Raw genomic sequence first — 22590 nt, 5'->3', positions numbered from 1 at the left:
TGGATTGTTTTTTCCAATTTTGTATCATACAGGGACTATGACTGAATCTTGGATTTTATTTTTTCTTGGCTACTTTTGACCAAATTTTATTTTTATACTGGCTGTTTGGAGTGACATCTAAACTGTCGTGTCTGGGCACCTCTGCAAAGACAGTGATTATGTGTGAATGATGGTGAAAGATTTTTTCTTTTTTGGGTCACCCTGCCTTGGTGGGAGATGGCCGTGTTAAAAAAAAAAAAAAAAGACCATGCGGTGCATGTTTGGCAAGCTCATATATTTTTAGTAAACATTTGTCAAGAAATGGAAATTGCAAAGTCTGAGAACAAATCCACATTGTACACGTTATAATGGGTTCACTTGGTGCTATCAGCCTGGAATACATCTGTCACAAAAGTGAGACACACCTGTACCACATTAATAACCAAAACAGAAATGAACAAGATGCAATTTTAATCTTGAAAAATAAGAAGATTAATAAAAGATCAGATAATGGTCAGGAGACTAAAAAGGAGGAAAAATGTCAATAGCATGACTAGGGTAAATATATTGTAGATGAAATGTGAACACAAAATGTATGGTTAAATTGGCTGTTGAATAAATGCCACATTCATAACATACACCCTTAGTATTAATCCTAACAAAAAGTGGAAAAGTAACTATGTACTTCACAAAATGTTGCCATTCCTAAGTGCTTTCTGAAAATCCTGGGTCATCACATGCAATCACGACTGTGGAGACGCTTGTGGCTTTAGTGCTTAGTTATGATTATAATAATAATTATCTTAAACTATGGAGGAAAAAAACAGTTAACTGTATTGTAATCCCTATGGTGAGAGCATTGCTCACTGATCACCATCTTAATTAAATTTGACTTGTGATACCTGTTCCATAGTGACAGACATGAAGAATTTCATCATAAACTAGCACAAAATATATAGTATTTCTGAAGTTTTATTATACTCATCATTGCTGCTCATGTTACAGTCTAAATATCAAGACTATTAATACACATGTAACAGTGTCACAACAAGCTTCCATTATCAAACATTACCAATGACTTGGTCAATTCTGAAATGCTCATTTCTAACAGACATAGATCTACAATATTACTGTACTATGAACTGACACATCAGCCAACTAAATGGCATATAGCAACTGGAGTGCAGTGTTTGTAAAGTGTTAAAATAACTTGACAATGACTGGGTCAATTTAACAAGTTAGTCTGAACATACTGATTCAGTCATTAATAACTAATTATTTAAGTCTGTTCTCTTTGAGCAATCAAGCCAAATGGAACAATCGTGTATGAATTTTATGCTTTAATGCAGTCAAATGTTGCTTGAATTAACATTTTAAGTGCTAAAATTTCTACTGGCACAATGCATTTTGAAACCATGCTTCTATTATAACAGACCAAGTGTACCCAACAATAAAATTACCTTAGAATATGTACAGTGTGCCACTTGCTAGTATTGCTCAGTGAATGTATCCCACGACTTAAATGCACCACACGAGTATGACTCTCCAGCCTGCATTGGAGTTGCTGAGAAATCTGCATTCAAAGTTAGGCCAAATGCAGTTTCTTTCGCATAGCTGCAGCACTGAAAAAAATATTAGTAAAACCGAACTGACTAACACACATTCTTATGCATCATTCATGACATAGACATAAACTGATTTAATGTGTCGGTAACCCGTAGAGGTTCTGTGAGTTCATTAAAGGGTGACGTTTGTGTTTCCTGGGCTTCATCTCGTAGAAGTTTCCAATATGCCAAAATGTTTTGGTACTTGATGCACTTCTCCACATTTCCCTCAATGCTGTACACACGTAGTAAGCCCCGATAGTCATACTCAAGACCAGAGTAGCCTTCTCCAAAGAGCTTCTTGCCTGTTGGTGGTTAGAACATGAGAAAGTATTCATAATTATCAACATAAATTTATTATTACATAGAAAAATCGTGGTAAACTTTAATAAACTCAAAAGCAATGTCTTCAAAGAATAAAAAGACACAATACCATGACTAACAATACACAAATGACCCTTACATAGAAGAAAGAAACTTATGATGATGTTTCAGTCTACCCAGCCTTCCTTCCACTACAGATTTATACACTCTTGAAGTCATTCTATGCCGTTCCATCCTCTCTACATGTCCAAACCATCAGCCCTCTGGATAATAGTTTTGGTAATCCCGCACCTCCTAATCTCCAAACTAAGGATTCTCTGCATTTTATTCACACCACACATTGCCCTCAGACATGACATCTCCATTGCCTCCAGCCTTCTCCTTGTTGCAACATTCACCACCCATGCCTCACACCCATACAAGAGTGTTGGTATAACTATACTCTCAAATATTCCCCACTCTGTTTTCATGGATAAAGTTCTTTGTCTGCACAGAATCCTCAGTGCACCACTCACCTTTTTTCCCTCGTCAATTCTATGATTCACCTCATCTTTCACAGACCCATCTGCTGACATGTCCAATCCCAAATATCCAAATACATTCACCTCCTTCATACTCTCTCCTTCCAATCTGATATCCAATGATTCGTTACCTAATTTTTTTGTTATCCTCATCACCTTACTCTTTCTTATATTCACTTTTAATTTCCCTTTTTACATACCCTACCAAACTCATCCACCAATCTCTGCAACTTCTCTTCAGAATCTCCCAAAAACAGTGTCATCAGCAAAGAGCAACTGTGACAACTCCAAATTTGTTCTAGTCTCTTTATCTATAATTATAGAACCAAAATGCTGTTACTGTTCTTATTTAGCCCCTCTTTATACAGGGTTTTGTAAAATATTTGACAGCACAAAAAATGCAAGGAGTAATAATTCCTTCCAAAACATATTGTGATATGAATATTTTTATCAGCAAGACAAAAATATATATTATAAAAATAACATATACAATATTAGTTGACTGCATTCAATAGTAAGAGCAAACATACTGGCATAAATACTAAATAAGAACATTATTATTATTATAATCTCAGGGAAGCGCTAAACCCGTAGGATTATACAGTGCATGGGGGGGGGATGGAAGGTATTCAGGCTCAATTTAGGGAATTGGAGCACAGATCCACTTCCCTAGATCAAGAGCCCCGTCTCCCACTAAGGCAGGGTGGCCCAAAACAGAAAAACTTTCACCATCATTCACTCCACTGTTTTGCTAGAGGTGTGCTTACAGTACATGTGACCAGAAAAACTTCACAACCCACAAACCAAAAGCAACTCTTTAGACAATGATGAAACTCGATCACTACACAACTCACCAATGGAAATGGATCTGAGATACAATTGCTCTGCTTTTTCAAACTTAATCATATCATAGTTGTAGAGGGAGGCAAGGTGACCCACTGACAGTGCTACCTCGTAGTCCTCAGGCCCAAGAAGCTGTTCCTTGATCATGATTGCTTTTAAGTGCATCTCCTCCGCTAACTGTAATAGAATAGAAAAAATCCATTCTTGTTGCATTTCTGCTTATCAAATATTCACTTATGAAATTTCATGAGGAATTTCAGTTACCAAATATTCCATATTCATTAACTTTTTTCAACAATTCAGCAAAAATTACTTTATGAATAACACAAAAACTGAGAACACTGATAACAGACTAATAATGAACTGCAAAATTCTGAAAATGTATAAAAATTCTACACCAAGTTGTAAAAAATGCAAATATTCTTCCATATCAGATTTCTATAAGAATCACCACAAACAGATCAATCTGCTTATTTTATTTACCCAAAATAAACCTTCCTGTTTCTCATTCCAAACAAGTCTCTTCTGTCAACTCAAGCCACTATGTTTGATGGCTTAAACATTTGATACTGTTAAGTTATTGTCCCAAAGAGGCCCTTTTATACATCACCCCACACATGCCATGCTGGGTATTTATCATTCAATGCATCATTCTATCAAACCAAAATGGCCACCTGCTACTTATCCATCTTAATCCCATTTCCCTCTATCCAACATATTCTTGCACAATTTTGCACATTCATCATCATGGCTCAACCTCCCATTTTCCTTGATTCAACCCATGTTCCTTATTCTCACTCTTTTTCTTCTTATTTTCACCTCTTTTTTCAGATTACAAATGCAGAGGGAAAATTCATGTACCTTATTGTTCTTGACGATGATGATCCAAATGATTTAGCTATGTTAGGCAGAAACGTTTCATATATGTAACAAAAATCCTTAATCAGCATTACAAACAAAAAACTGTCAACAGAATAAAGATCCAAGGGATAAAAAAAAAAAAAAAAAGACTATAAATTGAATCAGTGGAGAAAACATTCAGATTGACCTTCATTTACACCTCCCCAAAAAACATGTACATCTAAGTGGCAATAGTGATGTCAGGGAGGTTTCATAAAATCTTGTCTAAAATTGTAAGCAAGTTTTTTTTTTTTTTTTTCAACAAGTCGGCCATCTCCCACCGAGGCAGGGTGACCCAAAAAAGAAAGAAAATCCCCAAAAAGAAAATACTTTCATCATCATTCAACACTTTCACCACACTCACACATTATCACTGTTTTTGCAGAGGTGCTCAGAATACAACAGTTTAGAAACATATACGTATAAAGATACACAACATATCCCTCCAAACTGCCAATTTACACAAAATGACCTGCCCAAAGGAATGAAAAATTTATGAATATGTTTGTGCATGATGCAAAGATCATGCACAAAATAAGTAATAAAAATTACCATAAATCTCTACAAGAAAAAACTTTGTTGATCAATTGAGCATATGAAGTGATAGATGGATAATGGAATTTAATATAGATTAAAGAATAAAAAGTCACAATGCTGTGACTGGAACAATACACAAATACCCGCACATAGGAGAATGAAACTTATGGCGACATTTCGGTCCAACTTGGACTAGTTAACCCCTTTCAGGGTGGGCCGTTGTACTACGGCTTTGAAGCATGGGTCGGTCCCATAGTACTCCACCATGAGTTCAGCTCACTCAGATAAGCTGTGAGTGGTAAATTTGGGCCAAGAGAGAGAATTGGTCTATGCAGTAAGAGTGCACCATATAAAAAAATTCCTGCAGCAAGCGGTGCATAATGGGGAAAAAATTAGTGTTTTTGGTTTAAAACAGCAAGTCTGCAGTGTATTTTCATGTGGTTTTCATAGCTCTATTCTTTGTTTCTTGGTCTCACTTGCTAGAATGGAAGATATATTACAGAAATTGAGATAATTTTTATTGGTTTCAGGACTGAAAGTAGCTTGAAATTGAGCTCAAAGTAGCGGAAATATTAAATTATTGCAGATATTCCAGAGTACACAAATTACATCACTTGTCCAATATGCATCCAACTGGTTGGTCTAATGTGTGTCCACAAATTCGCCGACATTATTTATACAATTATTGCAATAATACAGTAGTCTGCATAACAGTAAATCTTCTATTTTTTGTGTTTACCTGGAGTTTACCTGGAGAGAGTTCCGGGGGTCAACGCCCCTGCGGCCCGGTCTGTGACCAGGCCTCTTGGTGGATCAGAGCCTGATCAACCAGGCTGTTACTGCTGGCTGCACGCAAACCAACGTACGAGCCACAGCCCTGCTGGTCAGGTACCGACTTTAGGTGCTTGTCCAGTGCCAGCTTGAAGACTGCCAGGGGTCTATTGGTAATCCCCCTTATGTATGCTGGGAGGCAGTTGAACAGTCTCAGGCCCCTGACACTTATTGTATGGTCTCTAAACGTGCTAGTGACACCCCTGCTTTTCATTGGGGGGATGTTGCATCGTCTGCCAAGTCTTTTGCTTTCGTAATGAGTGATTTTCGTGTGCAAGTTCGGTACTAGTCCCTCTAGGACTAGGACTAGAAAACAAGCGTAATATAGGAGAGACCTGGAGATGTAACTAATGAATAAAAGAAATATTTTTCTAGTGACAAAAATGTCTACACTGTTTATTCTGGACCTTATTTTTAAATTGGCAATTTTTTAATTTTGTGTGAAATTAGCCAAATTACCAGTATCTGGTCACTTTGTTGGATAGCTGAAGTAGATAAATGGGCAGTTTCTTGTACTCAACCAGCAGAAGAAATAATAGCAAAATATGAGTTTAGATGACTGGAACAATGAAATTGGCTGAAAATAGGGCTCATAGTGGGGGAAATCACCTATGTGTAAATATTGCCAAGACCGCTAACCTACCGAGAACGTAATTCCTTAAGTTTCCATCAAATTTTGTACTTTTGGTTTCAGTACCTTCAGAAGAAGATTCTCTATCATTTCATAAGAAAATATAATTTTTTTTTTATTTCTTCGCCCTTATGAGCAATTCTCAAAATAGGTTCCGACCCGGAAAGGGTTAATGGTCCAAGTCAGACCAAAACATTATCATAAGTTTAATTCTCCTATGTGTGGGTATTTGTGTGATGTTGATTATTGCTATATAATGGATATGAGAGAAGGCAATATATACAATATGAAAATATAGTGTAGTAAAATATTTAGAGCATATGACCCAGAGGTCATCAGTGACAAGACAGGCACCAGAATACCTTATACATAAATGAAATGGTAAAAAGTGGTTCATACTGTACGTTAGACCAAAATTAAAACACAATGGTATTGTTGGGTTTTTATCTAAAATTGCAAAATTTTAGATAAAATTATCAACTATCCAATAAAGTGCTTCCAGAACTCAAGAATTATGAATTATGAGGAAAGACTGAAAACACAAAAAATACCCATGTTAGATTGTAGGGAGAAAAAAAAGACAGGATAACAATGTCAAAGAACACTACAGAGAAATAGAAATGACCACAAGCACAGCTCTGCCCAGTAACTATAAATATGTATGTAATCCCACAAATGGTACAACTGATAACCATACTCGTCAATCAAAATACTGTCCCGAGGGGTAAAAATCAGTATTAAGCAATGAACAGTTACCTGAAAGAGACGCATTGACTGGTAAAGTCGGCCCAAGTTACCATAGTGCTTAGCAGTTTGGACATTCATCTCACCAAAGGCACGCATTGCCATTGCTAATGCCTCCTTGTGCAGTGAGTGTGCTTCAGCAAGGTACTTCTTTTCTGTGGAAAGATTTATATTTTTAACATAATTAGTACAAGCTTTCTGCGCGAACATCAAACATGAAAGACAGGGCAAACAAATGTGCATGCACACAAACTAATCACACAGCTAATGGGAACACTCACTGTAACCATGGTTTTAAGTTTTTTTTTTTTTTTTTTTTTTGGTTTTTGTTTTGTTTTTTTAAAAAGTCGGCCGTCTCCCACCGAGGCAGGGTAACCCAAAAAGAAAGAAAAATCCCCCCAAAAAATTCTTTCATCATCATTCAACACTTTCACCTCACTCACACATAATCACTGTTTTTGCAGAGGTGCTCAGAACACAACAGTTTAGAAGCATATACGTATAAAGATACACAATACATAAAATACTGAAAAATACTGAAATGTGTATGGGTTACTTACCTTACCTAATACATATTTCATAGAATTACCCTTCCTCTTGATGTACTCTTTGCATCTCCTGGAAACTGACAAAACTAAAGTATGGAAGACAGAGTCAGTACCTTCCCACACCTGCTTAATGACAATCTATAGTGGACATGTCCATGCATGAAGCTCAACACTTAATAAGGTTCCACATGATGATTAAAACACATGTGCAACAGTTGGGTTTCTTTATTGTTGAAATGCTTTGCCTACACAGTAGGCATCCTCAGAGGCAGCAAGTGTAGTAGTGAAATGAAGATAATATAATCAGTCCATCAACCTTGGAGCTGAGGAGTTCAGCTTCATGGAGCTGAACTCTTCTCCAAGATGAGGGACTGACCACCTCAAATACTATTTCTCCAAAGTTGATGGACTGATTACATCATTTTCATTTCACTACTGTGCCTATTGCCTCTGTATATGACTGAAGAAGCCTACTGTGTAAGCAAAATGTTGCAACAATAAAGATACCCAACTGCTGCAAATTTGTCTTATCATCAATCTCTTTTTCTTCTTTCAACAAACCAGCCGCATCCCACTGAGGCGGGGTGGCCCCAAAAAGAAAAACAAAAGTTTCTCTTTTTAAATTTAGTAATTTATACAGGAGAAGGGGTTACTAGCCCCTTGCTCCTGGCATTTTAGTCGCCTCTTACAACACGCATGGCTTACAGAGGAAGAATTCTGTTCCACTTCCCCATGGAGATAAGAGTAAATGAACAAGAACTAGAAAGAAAATAGCAGAAAACCCAGAGGGGTGTGTGTATATGTATGCTTGTACATGTATGTGTAGTGTGACCTAAGTGTAAGTAGAAGTAGCAAGACATACCTGAAATCTTGCATATTTATGAGACAGACAAAAGACACCAGCAATCCTATCATACAGGCTTTCATTTCACACTCACTTAGCAGGATGGTAGTACCTCCCTAGGCAGTTGCTGTCTACCAACCTACTACCTATATATCATCAACCTGTCAGTATTTTATACCATTTTCAACACAAGGTTCCATACATTCTCTATCAAATTTAAATCTGGTGAGTTTACCAAGACAGTCATCAAGGAATAAAATTTTACAATAATTTAGCCACTCTTATGCCTTTGGCAGTATGGCATGGAACACTATCTTGCATACAAAAGTTCCCCTGGCACTTCTCAAAACTGTCACACAAATAGCCTGCTAGAGGCATACCTTTGTATGTGCACATTTATGATGCCTACTGTATTTTTTTTTTTCAACAAACCGGCCGTATCCCACCGAGGCAGGGTGGCCCAAAAAGAAAAACAAAAGTTTCTCTTTTTAAATTTAGTAATTTGTACGGGAGAAGGGGTTACTAGCCCCTTGCTCCTGGCAGTTTAGTCGCCTCTTACGACATGCATGGCTTACGGAGGAAGAATTCTTTTCCATTTCCCTATGGAGATAGGAGGAAAAAAAAAAGCAAGAACTATTAAGAAAATAGAAGAAAACCCAGAGGGGTATGTATATATATATATGTATGTACATGCACATGTAGTGTGACCTAAGTGTAAGCAGAAGTAACAAGATACACCTGTTATCCCACGTGTTTATGAGACAGAAAAAAAAAAAAAAACACCAGCAAACTTACCATCATGTAAAACAATTACAGGTTTCTGTTTCACACTCACTTGAAAGGATGGTAGTACCTCCTTGGGTGGTTGCTGTCTACCAACCTACTACCTAGGACTTGCATAAATACAGATATTCAAACCACACTGACAAAATAGTCTAACTATTTTAAGACATTATAATTCAGCAAAGTTTAATATTAAAAACAAAAACAAAGGTAATTACACTGAAGATTTAAATCAACACTTGAGAGAAAGAGGAAAATAAAAGACAGTGAGGGATGCAGAAGCAAGCAATATATAGCTAGGTAAAACCATGAGAGCTTAAGAACAAGAAATTGTGCAATGGGTAAATTAAGAAAAAAAAAACACTTACGTACAGTTCAGGACATTTATTAGAGGAAATGTCTCACCATGAGTGGCTTCTTCAGTTGTAATGAAGGGCTAGAGGGGACACTCATGGTGAAACATCCTAAACTGTGCATAAATATTTCCTATCCATATCTTGTCAGTATCACCATACCATTTCTCAAAGGGAAAATTATTATTTTCATGGTGAAGTGCCATACCTTCTGTGGGAATCTACTGCCTGAGGAATGAAAGGTAACAGCAAATTATATCTTGCAAAATGTCATTGTTGGAACTCACCAACATCTTTACTAGGATTGTCAATAGCCATTTCTTCTAATATCAATGCTTTAACTCTCTTGCTTGAGGAGAGAAGAAGATGGTCTTCAGGAAGGAGGCGGAGCATCAGTTCAATAGCCCTTTCAGCATGTGTTCTGAAAGGCATACTTTATTTAAAAAGAAGAATTATCAAACCCTATTTTACTAATTTAAAATACAGTAAACCCTCCATATAACAGACTAATAGCCTGTCTTTTAAATCAAAATAATGTTAAAAAGTAACTCAAAAAAAGCAAAAGGTAAGCTATACCTAAAGTACCTTTTTTTTTTTTTTTAACATGTTGCCATTTCCCATCATTATTCAACACTTTCACCAGCATTGTATACACAATTTACAGTTATATTGAAATAAAAGAAGTGCAATTTACACAGCAGATTTTGCCAATTATTTAAAGTCCATTATATTGAGGTCCATTACATCAATGGTTTACTGCATTATTAACATAATTGTTACTATGAATCACATTTAAGTTCATGTTTACTACTCGTAGTTAGCTTTTGGAGACAACTTTAATAATAACCCTAGTTATGGCTCTTGAGAAAAATGCAAGAGTTAGCAGTGGTGTCAACACTAGTCCACATCAATAAAAGATACAATAGAATCGCTGAAAAAATTGGACAGTGGTGTTTGTACACGCAAGCTGTCTGACATCAATAGTATTGGCTTGCCAACCGTTTATGACAAAGATGCAAAGAAAGCCAAATACTGAAATTCTATACAAGCGGACACCGCTTACACAGCAGGTTAGGTTCCAGGCTACTACTGTAAGACAAAAATTGCTGTCAAGTGAAACATTGCCATTTTTCACTTTCAAATGCATATAAAAGCCTGATAACACATTTACACTCTCATATATTAAGTGAGAGTATGGAGGAGGTGAATGTATTCAGATATTTGGGAGTGGACGTGTCAGCGGATGGGTCTATGAAAGATGAGGTGAATCATAGAATTGATGAGGGGAAAAGGGTGAGTGGTGCACTTAGGAGTCTGTGGAGACAAAGAACTTTGTCCTTGGAGGCAAAGAGGGGAATGTATGAGAGTATAGTTTTACCAACGCTCTTATATGGGTGTGAAGCATGGGTGATGAATGTTGCAGCGAGGAGAAGGCTGGAGGCAGTGGAGATGTCATGTCTGAGAGCAATGTGTGGTGTGAATATAATGCAGAGAATTCGTAGTTTGGAAGTTAGGAGGAGGTGCGGGATTACCAAAACTGTTGTCCAGAGGGCTGAGGAAGGGTTGTTAAGGTGGTTCGGACATGTGGAGAGAATGGAGCGAAACAGAATAACTTCAAGAGTGTATCAGTCTGTAGTGGAAGGAAGGCGGGGTAGGGGTCGGCCTAGGAAAGGTTGGAGGGAGGGGGTAAAGGAGGTTTCGTGTGCGAGGGGCTTGGACTTCCAGCAGGCATGCGTGAGCGTGTTTGATAGGAGTGAATGGAGACAAATGGTTTTTAATACTTGACGTGCTGTTGGAGTGTGAGCAAAGTAACATTTATGAAGGAGTTCAGGGAAACCGGCAGGCCGGACTTGAGTCCTGGAGATGGGAAGTACAGTGCCTGCACTCTGAAGGAGGGGTGTTAATGTTGCAGTTTAAAAACTGTAGTGTAAAGCACCCTTCTGGCAAGACAGTGATGGAGTGAATGATGGTGAAAGTTTTTCTTTTTTGGGCCACCCTGCCTTGGTGGGAATCGGCCAGTGTGATAATAAAAATAATAAAAATATTAAGTGAGCAATAGAGCTAGGCCTAAAAAATGGATATATAATACACAGATTACTTACCTTAAAATATTTTCCTCCTTAGCGTATACATAATGAGTAGTGAATGTGTTTAACATAGGAAGTCTGAATAAACGAAGAATGGGTATAACTGAACACCGCTGTATTAGAGGAACATTGTAAAGCAAAGTGCTGTAAAGTGGGGGTCTGCTTATATAAAGAAGCAAATGAACATTAGAAAACTAAAATGTAATTAAGAGTATTGAGCATGATCCAGTAAAATTCTAAAATTTATTACTTTGGGGGAGGTAGTACTGCAACATTTTTGGTAAGAACAATAACTAATAAACCTGTTTCATTTATACTAATGTTTAATTATATTTCTAACAGTCCAGGGTGCTTTAGATACATGGGAGGTGTAATTAGTTACTCAGGTGTACTGTTGGAGTATTATTACCTGACTTCTGTTGGTCCAGCATAATCAATATTGCAACAAAGCCTTAGGAACCAAGGATGCTGGAAAATAAGTGTTCTACCAGTAATAATACTGTGATGAATAAAAAATGTAATAAAACAACAATAATAATAATAAATTATTAATCATTCAGCTCCCAAAACTTATTTCTCTTTTTTTTTCATTTGTGAATACTGCACTACTCAATGAATGATGTTTGAGTATTACTTCAAGTACCTTGACAAATCAAGAGCTTCTTACCTGGCAGAGTATACAGTAATACAGTACAGAACTTTTAACACACAAATATGGGGATCTTAGTTCTTTTGAAGAGGATATTCCCAGTGATAGAATTTCTTCTCTATTATTTTAGTCATCTTTCATACCATGCTACAATATGAAAAAACTTCAAGGTCTTCTGAGCCTCAAATCAGCTTCCAAACAACAGCTGTTAACAAAATTACAAATGGCAAACTCATCTGATCAACTTACCTAGCATGAGTGAATTTTCCATAAGCATAATTATGGACATATGAGGCATATGCCAAGTCTTCATGAGCAATAGCTACATGTAGGTTTATGCCTCCAAACACACTATGACGAACATCTAACGCAGTCTGAAGCAAGAGAGTAAACATTTCAGAATCTTTCAAAGCCTAAATTCCATTAGAGACATCCAAAATCAAGAACAAATTTTTGCAGTCTATACATGTCTAACATCACTCACAACTAATCCACAAACTAAATATGAAACTCAGATGAAGTTTTGGTTTGCCCAGGACCATAATCAAGTTTTCAACTGGAATATCATCTATGTTTTATCTCTGATTTATGGGTTAGTTGTAAATTGTTCAAACCATGGTACTGTAATTTTTATTCGATGTACATTAAAAAAATACTGTGTAGCTTACCTGATATACTTGTACACCTTGACTTATGGCATCTACATTAAGGAGGTAAAAACCATAATCGATGAGTGTGTCTGCATACTTTGGATGCTTATCACCAAACACTTCAGTTGCAATCATAACAGCCTGGAAGAAATCCCAAATAATTAATACAAACATATACTACATGAAACACATAAGAGCTTTGCTTTTCCCATAATGAAATGTGTGTGGGGACAGGATTTTTTTTATACTGTGCACACTCATTGCACACACCCATTCTCTCATATCTAGGCCAAAATTTACTCACAGATTATCAGAGCAAGGTGAGCTCGTGACACAGAAATATGCAATGGACCCTGACCTCAATGACAGTTCTATGTGACAGCCACTGAAAGGGTTAAGTCTCATAAATAAGATGGTGATGTGCATAAAATGAAAAACAGTAACAAGATTGCAAAACATAATTCCATCAAATCTGGTATTTAGCTTGTGCTGTTCCTAGTGCTGCACATTTATACAGCTCACACGAGTCCACTAATACCGTCTAAAACCTGGAAAGCCATCAAACCACAACAAATTCAGAAATGCATGTACAAAATACACAAAGTTGCTTAGTATCAGGAAATGCTCACCTGTTTAATTAGCAACCCAGCCTTCTTAAATTCTCGTTTTAGGACACATGCTTTTGCCGACTGTCTCAAGACATCAATGAGAGGTGGCTTCGGAAAGTTGGCAACCAATGCTTGCAGAGCTTTCACACTCCAACTGTATGCCTGGAAAAAAATTAACAAAAATATAAGTTGATTTATTAACCCCTTGACTGTCGCAACCCCCAATCCTGAGGTGTCTCCGGGTGTCGCAAAATTTAAAAAAAAAAAAATATTTTTTCTTATGAAATGATAGAGAATCTTTTCCCGATTGCAATGACACCAAAAAAACGAAATTTGATGGAAAACTGACGGAATTACGGTCTCGCGAAGTTAGTGACCTCGGCGATATTTACAAATCGGCGATTTCGCCCACTTTGAGCCCTATTTTCAGCTAATTTCGTTGTTCCAGTCGACCAAACTCATAGCTATTTCTTTAGAACTCCATTTTTTCTATCGATTGAGTACAAGAAACTGCCCATTTACCGATTTCAACTACCCAATAATGTGGTCAGAAATTTGCAACTTGGCCAATTTCATGAAAATTAAAAAATATGACAATTTCAAAATAAGGCCCAGAATGAACAATGCAGACATTCCTGGCTCTAAAATAACATTTTCTTTATTCATCAGTCATGTCTCCAGGCCCCTCTGATATTACTCTTGCTTTCTATTTTGAATTTTATTCAAACAAAAAATAGAAGACTTACTATTATGCAGACTACTGCAATACTGTAATTATTGTATAAATAACATCAACCCATTCATGACTGCATATTAGAATGGCTAGTTGGACATTTATTGGACAATGACATCATTTGTTTACTTTTGAACATTGGCAAAAATCAAACATTTCCCCTACTTTGAGCTCCATTTCCAGGTTCTTTTTATAGTAAAATCAATCAAAATCACCTCTATTTCTATAATATGTTTTCCATTCTATCAAATGAGACCAAGAAAACGAGAATACAACCATAAATACTATGCGAAAATAGACCACAAAGTCGGCATTTTAATTAAAAAAAACGGTCGGAGTTTTTTTTTCTCATTATGCACTGCGTGCTTCAGGATTTTTTTTTATATGGTGCACACTGACCACACAGACCCATTCTCTCACATGTGGGCCTACCAGCTTTCTCCTGCTTGATTTGAAGCCGCTAGAATTTATGAGTATATATACGTGAGCGTGTTTGATAGGAGTGAATGGAGACGAATGGTTTTTAATACTTGACGTGCTGTTGGAGTGTGAGCAAAGTAACATTTATGAAGGGGTTCAGGGAAACCGGCAGGCCGGACTTGAGTCCTGGAGATGGGAAGTACAGTGCCTGCACTCTGAAGGAGGGGTGTTAATGTTGCAGTTTAAAAACTGTAGTGTAAAGCACCCTTCTGGCAAGACAGTGATGGAGTGAATGATGGTGAAAGTTTTTCTTTTTCGGGCCACCCTGCCTTGGTGGGAATCGGCCAGTGTGATAATAAAAAAAATAAAAAAAATATACGTCAAACACGATACCGCGTAAGACGTATATATACGGCCGCGACAGTCAAAGGGTTAATATGTACTTTATTTGTCTTTGATTAAACGGCTTGTTAACATGCAGATATTGTATTAATTTGATTATTATTTCCTGCTTTTTACAAATATGGGAAGTCTGTATAGCCATCAGCGAGTTAGGGAAAGCGTTTTTCTTTATGCACTCTCTTCTGCATACTTTCACTCATTTAGGCGAAAGAAAAAAAACATTTACAATATGCACTATTTCTTATAAATTTCTTCATAACAGATAAAAATTATGTTATCACACATTGCCTTTTAAATTCAAATTGAATGTTTGCAGTTGACTCAGGCTCCCAGGTGTATTAAGGAACAGGGTTTAGATTAAAAAGAGTACTAGAATTCAATCATGATGTAAATGATTTCTTGTGGTTTTGTTGATTCAAGGATGCTGCAAGATTTTTTTTTTTACCAAATTGTCTATTTTTCACCAAAAAGAAATGCAATCATCATCATTTGCTTCCTAACTCTATTTTCAGAATTTTACAGATATCTTATAGCAGTGCTAACCAACTGAAAAATACCATTCACGTGTGACTTCTCAAGTGTATATACCTGGAGGGTGTTTTGGGAGTCAACACCCCCGCAGCTCAGTCTATGACCAGGCCTCGTGGTAGATTAGGGCCTAATTAACCAGTCTGTTACTGCTGGCTACATGCAAACCAACATACAAACCACAGCCTGGCTGGTCAGGTACTGACTTCAGGTGTCTGTCCAGCTCCTCCTTGAAGACAGCCAGGGGTCTATTGGTAATCCCCCCTTATGTATGCTGGGAGGCAGTTGAACAATCTTTGGGCCCCTAACACTTACTGTATTATCTCTTAGTGTACTCATGGCACCCCTGCTTTTCATTGGGGGATGTTGCACTGCCTGCAGAATTTTTTGCTTTTGTAGAGTAATTTCCATGTGCAGATTTGGGACTAGTCCCTCTAGAATTTTCCAAGTGTATATTATCATGCATCTTTCTCGCATGAATTCCAAGGAATACAAGTCAAGGAACTTCAATCATTCCCAGTAATTTAGGCACTTTATTGTACTTATACATGCAGTGAGAGTTCTTTGTATATCCCCCATGTCTGCAATTTCGTCTGCCTTGAAAGGGGCCGTTAGTATAGAGCAGTACTCCAGCCTAGAGAGAACATACTTTATACTGGTATATTACCTTGCTCACACTCCAACAGCACATCCAAATCCAAAAACCACTAGTTTAATAAAATATAGAATATGCCCTACTTGATATATAGATTAGATAGATAGAATGATGAATAAAAAAAGTGAATGCATTAAGTATAAACAATAAAAAATTAGCATATTTATTTATATTAATATAATCATAAGAAATCTCCATGGGAAAGTGGAACAGAATTCTTCCTCCATAAGCTATGCGTGTCGTAAGAGGCGACTAAAATGCCGGGAGCAAGGGACTAGTAACCCCTTCTCCTGCATATATTACTAAATTTAAAAGGAGAAACTTTTGTTTTTCCTTTTGGGCCACCCTGCCTTAGTGGGATACAGCTGGTGCATTGAAAGAAAGAAGAATCATAAGGAAGTGAAAACATGTAAGGGGGGGATGAAAGGTGGTAATCAAATTTGACCCAAGAAAGGAAAGGGTAACTTCAATTCCTTCAATCAAAAGCCTTTAACGAACATCAAAGCACCTCCTGAAGTGTTTATCTATTCTAAAGAATGAAGATAACATGCTCACTTAAGACTGACCTCTGCATAGTTAGATCTAAGCATATACAGTGTAGAAAACTCTGAGTAGAGAGAGGCAAGGTTAGGAGATGCTCCTGCCTGTTGTAGCTGCCTGACCAGCTGCATCGCCTGGTTGTATGTTCGCTCGGCTTCCTCAAATCTACAGTACCCATTCTGTACATGAAGTAGTCTGCAAAAAAAGTTCTGTGTTATATGTTGAAATAATGTTATATTTATTTCCTATATTTTTTTTTTAAAACACATTTTTAATACAAGGAAGGTTGTAAAAGTGAACAGGGTCCAAAGGATGAACTTTGCTTAGCTAGAAAATTAATTTTTAAATTAACTTTATGTTTTAATAGTTTTCATCTTTTTGCCTTCAGTTTTGTCTTTCCATTAGAAAAAACTAAATTCTATAAGATCCTCTCTTCACAAATTATAAGTAACAAACTTTTCTTTTAGTTTCCCTTTAGTAATGTCTCATGGAGACAAAAAAGACAAACCTGCTCACCTGTGGCAGCATTCAAGGGCTCGGGTCATTTGTTGGGGTTCAGTGGAGTTTGCAAGGAGACCCTGGCAGGAGGTCAAGATATTCTCAGCATCTGGGAGCCAGCCAGCTTCTGCTAAAAATGCTGACACTGCCAATCCTTGGATTACTAGGTTGTCTATTTGCTGAAAAACCGAAGTTTATTTAGATACAGGTCTACATAAGTACAATAATAATACATAGTAACGTGTGTATATTACCTAGGATAATCCAAAAAAGTCAGAAAAAGTGATTTATTTCCAATGGGGTCCTTGACAAGAAAATAAACATTTCTACATTACATGTATATGCTTTCTTATTCCTTATTTATGTTTTTTTATCTTATCTGTCTTCCATCCTTCAACTTCTTCACTAAAGAAAATCCTGTAATTTTCAGCACCTCAATTTGGTTTTGTAACATCAAGATGAAAATATTGAAAATGCTAATACAGGAAATAATTAGACAGAAGTAATGTTGAATGATCAGTTATGGAAGGAGAAAAGAGAATATGAATGTGTAAATTCAAGAATTATGTGGATTAAAGTAAAGGTTGGATGCGAGAAGTGGGTCATAATAAGTGTGTATGCACCTGGAGAAGAGAGGAATGCAGAGGAGAGAGAGAGATTTTGGGAGATGTTAAGTGAATGTATAGGAGCCATTGAACCAAGTGAGAGAGTAATTGTGGTAGGGGACCTGAATGCTAAAGTAGGAGAAACTTTTAGAGAGGGTGTGGTAGGTAAGTTTGGGGTGCCAGGTGTAAATGATAATGGGAGCCCTTTGATTGAACTTTGTATAGAAAGGGGTTTAGTTATAGGTAATACATATTTTAAGAAAAAGAGGATAAATAAGTATACAAGATATGATGTAGGGCGAAATGACAGTAGTTTGTTGGATTATGTATTGGTAGATAAAAGACTGTTGAGTAGACTTCAGGATGTACATGTTTATAGAGGGGCCACAGATATATCAGATCACTTTCTAGTTGTAGCTACACTGAGAGTAAAAGGTAGATGGGATACAAGGAGAATAGAAGCATCAGGGAAGAGAGAGGTGAAGGTTTATAAACTAAAAGAGGAGGCAGTTAGGGTAAGATATAAACAGCTATTGGAGGATAGATGGACAAATGAGAGCATAGGCAATGGGGTCGAAGAGGTATGGGGTAGGTTTAAAAATGTAGTGTTAGAGTGTTCAGCAGAAGTTTGTGGTTACAGGAAAGTGGGTGCGGGAGGGAAGAGGAGCGATTGGTGGAATGATGATGTAAAGAGAGTAGTAAGGGAGAAAAAGTTAGCATATGAGAAGTTTTTACAAAGTAGAAGTGATGCAAGGAGAGAAGAGTATATGGAGAAAAAGAGAGAGGTTAAGAGAGTGGTGAAGCAATGTAAAAAGAGAGCAAATGAGAGAGTGGGTGAGATGTTATCAACAAATTTTGTTGAAAATAAGAAAAAGTTTTGGAGTGAGATTAACAAGTTAAGGAAGCCTAGAGAACAAATGGATTTGTCAGTTAAAAATAGGAGAGGAGAGTTATTAAATGGAGAGTTAGAGGTATTGGGAAGATGGAGGGAATATTTTGAGGAATTGTTAAATGTGATTTCGTGTATAGGGCAAGGAGGAATAACATCTTGCAGGAGTGAGGAAGAGCCAGTTGTGAGTGTGGAGGAAGTTCGTGAGGCAGTAGGTAAAATGAAAGGGGGTAAGGCAGCCGGGATTGATGGGATAAAGATAGAAATGTTAAAAGCGGGTGGGGATATAGTTTTGGAGTGGTTGGTGCAATTATTTAATAAATGTATGGAAGAGGGTAAGGTACCTAGGGATTGGCAGAGAGCATGCATAGTTCCTTTGTATAAAGGCAAAGGGGATAAAAGAGAGTGCAAAAATTATAGGGGGATAAGTCTGTTGAGTATACCTGGTAAAGTGTATGGTAGAGTTATTATTGAAAGAATGAAGAGTAAGACGGAGAATAGGATAGCAGATGAACAAGGAGGCTTTAGGAAAGGTAGGGGGTGTGTGGATCAGGTGTTTACAGTGAGACATATAAGTGAACAGTATTTAGATAAGGCTAAAGAGGTCTTTGTGGCATTTATGGATTTGGAAAAGGCGTATGACAGGGTGGATAGGGGGCAATGTGGCAGATGTTGCAGGTGTATGGTGTAGGAGGTAGGTTACTGAAAGCAGTGAAGAGTTTTTACGAGGATAGTGAGGCTCAAGTTAGAGTATGTAGGAAAGAGGGAAATTATTTCCCAGTAAAAGTAGGCCTTAGACAAGGATGTGTGATGTCACCGTGGTTGTTTAATATATTTATAGATGGGGTTGTAAGAGAAGTGAATGCGAGGGTCTTGGCAGAGGCGTGGAGTTAAAAGATAAAGAATCACACACAAAGTGGGAGTTGTCACAGTTGCTCTTTGCTGATGACACTGTGCTCTTGGGAGATTCTGAAGAGAAGTTGCAGAGATTGGTGGATGAATTTGGTAGGGTGTGCAAAAGAAGAAAATTAAAGGTGAATACAGGAAAGAGTAAGGTTGTGAGGATAACAAAAATATTAGGTGATGAAAGACTGGATATCAGATTGGAGGGAGAGAGTATGGAGGAGGTGAATGTATTCAGATATTTGGGAGTGAACGTGTCAGCGGATGGGTCTATGAAAGATGAAGTGAATCATAGAACTGATGAGGGAAAAAGGGTGAGTGGTGCACTTAGGAGTCTGTGGAGACAAAGAACTTTGTCCTTGGAGGCAAAGAGGGGAATGTATGAGAGTATAGTTTTACCAACGCTCTTATATGGGTGTGAAGCATGGGTGATGAATGTTGCAGCGAGGAGAAGGCTGGAGGCAATGGAGATGTCATGTCTGAGGGCAATGTGTGGTGTGAATATAATGCAGAGAATTCGTAGTTTGGAAGTTAGGAGGAGGCGCGGGATTACCAAAACTGTTGTCCAGAGGGCTGAGGAAGGGTTGTTGAGGTGGTTCGGACATGTAGAGAGAATGGAGCGAAACAGAATGACTTCAAGAGTGTATCAGTCTGTAGTGGAAGGAAGGCGGGGTAGGGGTCGGCCTAGGAAAGGTTGGAGGGAGGGGGTAAAGGAGGTTTTGTGTGCGAGGGGCTTGGACTTCCAGCAGGCATGCGTGAGCGTGTTTGATAGAAGTGAATGGAGACAAATGGTTTTTAATACTTGACGTGCTGTTGGAGTGTGAGCAAAGTAACATTTATGAAGGGGTTCAGGGAAACCGGCAGGCCGGACTTGAGTCCTGGAGATGGGAAGTACAGTGCCTGCACTCTGAAGGAGGGGTGTTAATGTTGCAGTTTAAAAACTGTAGTGTAAAGCACCCTTCTGGCAAGACAGTGATGGAGTGAATGACGGTGAAAGTTTTTCTTTTTCGGGCCACCCTGCCTTGGTGGGAATCGGCCAGTGTGATAATAATTAGACAGAACAAAGAGGCATAAAAAATAAAATTCTCAACTTACTTGTTGATCCAGCATCAAGTCTTGATTGCATCTTTGAACATAAGCTTGGGCTAATAATGATGATATTTTGCTGCTGTGATCCCCTGGTGCCTGGTCCATCAAAGCCTGCAACACAACACATAAAAGTTCTCCACAGAATTAACAATTTTATTCCCATTTTATCCACGAACTACAATACGTTAGAAAGTAGGGCATGTGTATCAATGAACAATGAGAATAACTGTACATTAATGAGTACGTACTTGTAAGTACAGTATAGTAATGAGCCCTAAGAAGTGCAAAAATAAACATCAATTACATTAATGTATATCAATTAGCTTAACTTTGCCATGGAAACATTAAAATATAATACCATAGTACTGTCCATGGGAGCTTAATCTAAAAATACATAATAAACACTAATGAATACAACACTATACATGAAGTACAGTATAAAAAAAATAGGTATTTCAGGAGTTTTCAATATTGGAATGAGAATTTGACATATGAGAATGTGCATTCACTGCCATATACCTGGAAGCAGTGGTGCAGTAGGTGTCTCTTGTCGACCACCTTGAGCATCCTGGTGAGCACGTCCAGGCTGCACAGCTCCCCACGAAGCTCTGCCAGGCACCCATACTTGTACAGCTGAAAGAAACACATGTCATTGTACAGCTGGAGAAATACTGTAAGTTTATTCAGGTATAAGTACATGTAAATACAATAACACAAATTATCACACATAGCAGGACATGTGTAGATTACACAGTAAGTGCACACAGTAAGTGCCTGGAGTTTACCTGGAGAGAGTTCCGGGGGTCAACGCCCCCGCGGCCCGGTCTGTGACCAGGCCTCCTGGTGGATCAGAGCCTGATCAACCAGGCTGTTGCTGCTGGCTGCACGCAAACCAATGTACGAGCCACAGCCCGGCTGATCAGGAACTGACTTTAGGTGCTTGTCCAGTGCCAGCTTGAAGACTGCCAGGGGTCTGTTGGTAATCCCCCTTATGTGTGCTGGGAGGCACATTAAGTGCACAGTAAGTGCACACAGTAAGTGCACACAGTAAGTGCACACAGTAAGTGCACACAGTAAGTACATACAGTAAGTGCACACAGTAAGTGCACACAGTAAGTACATACAGTAAGTGCACACAGTAAGTGCACACAGTAAGTACATACAGTAAGTGCACACAGTAAGTGCACACATGAAGATGGAACTTTCCCATGACAGTACCTTCATAAGCTTCATTCACATTTTTCCGTTTAGTTGAATATATACACAGTTTGCATAAAACAAATAATTACAGCCCTACAATGGTGATAAATTAATTATATAACTTTAGAAACCCCAAAAACCCCAATGGAAATAAGACATTTCGAGATTTTAAGATTAACCTCAGATAATTTACATATGTTACTATGTAAGACCACTGTAGTAATCATGTTAATACTTTGTAAAATTGTAATTAAGTAATCCTACTTAAAAGGCAAATTGCATAATTAATTCCCACTGGAAACACTCAAACTTAGTTAAGGCCAAAAACCCATTACATATTTTTTAATAGCATCCCTAGATGAGGTTAAATGCTCCTTTTGAGCTAAATATATGACGCAGATATTGCCATGGTAACCATTACCCACTGAAATGCTATGAATAAACGTAAAATAACCAGATGCGCAAAGCCAGAACATAAAAAAAAACCCAAGACGAGTCCCCCAGAAAACCTCACCTTATAAAGTACATCAAACTGGACAGAGGGAGGGAATATACGTAGTTCATGCCTGACACTGTTATAGTGCAGCACCACCACGTTAAGGGACGAGTTATATAGTGTCCCAGGGAACCATTTGAGGAAAGATGCAGAAGCCATTGTGATCTCACTACGGTGGTATCCCTCACACAGCTGA

The 22590-nt window shown here is 37.8% G+C and overlaps 1 protein-coding gene across 1 annotated transcript; it reads right to left on the bottom strand.

Moving 5' to 3' along the window:
• Positions 1–691: 691 nt before the first annotated feature.
• Positions 692–22590, bottom strand: Pat1 (Protein interacting with APP tail-1). Its single transcript, XM_053799153.2, has 12 exons — positions 22413–22590; positions 21218–21331; positions 20705–20809; positions 17231–17391; positions 16741–16909; positions 13458–13598; positions 12847–12969; positions 12428–12552; positions 9730–9863; positions 6927–7069; positions 3283–3448; positions 692–1888 (listed from the first exon to the last, which is right to left on the bottom strand). Exons 1-12 carry the CDS (start codon positions 22551–22553, stop codon positions 1656–1658), a joined length of 1755 nt encoding a protein of 584 aa, XP_053655128.1. The 5' UTR covers positions 22554–22590; the 3' UTR covers positions 692–1655.

The sequence above is a fragment of the Cherax quadricarinatus genome, chromosome 66 (assembly GCF_038502225.1).
Source record: "Cherax quadricarinatus isolate ZL_2023a chromosome 66, ASM3850222v1, whole genome shotgun sequence".
Lineage (NCBI taxonomy): Eukaryota > Metazoa > Arthropoda > Malacostraca > Decapoda > Parastacidae > Cherax > Cherax quadricarinatus.
This window is presented reverse-complemented; position numbering and strand designations above follow the sequence as displayed.

Excerpts from the sequence above, each read along its gene's own strand:
- Pat1 (XM_053799153.2), bottom strand. The coding sequence starts at position 22,553 with ATGGCTTCTGCATCTTTCCTCAAATGGTTCCCTGGGACACTATATAAC. Across the intron at positions 21,332-22,412 it reads AGTTTGATGTACTTTATAAG|CTGTACAAGTATGGGTGCCT; the intron begins GTGAGGTTTTCT and ends TGTTTCTTTCAG. Across the intron at positions 20,810-21,217 it reads TACTGCACCACTGCTTCCAG|GCTTTGATGGACCAGGCACC; the intron begins GTATATGGCAGT and ends GTTGTGTTGCAG.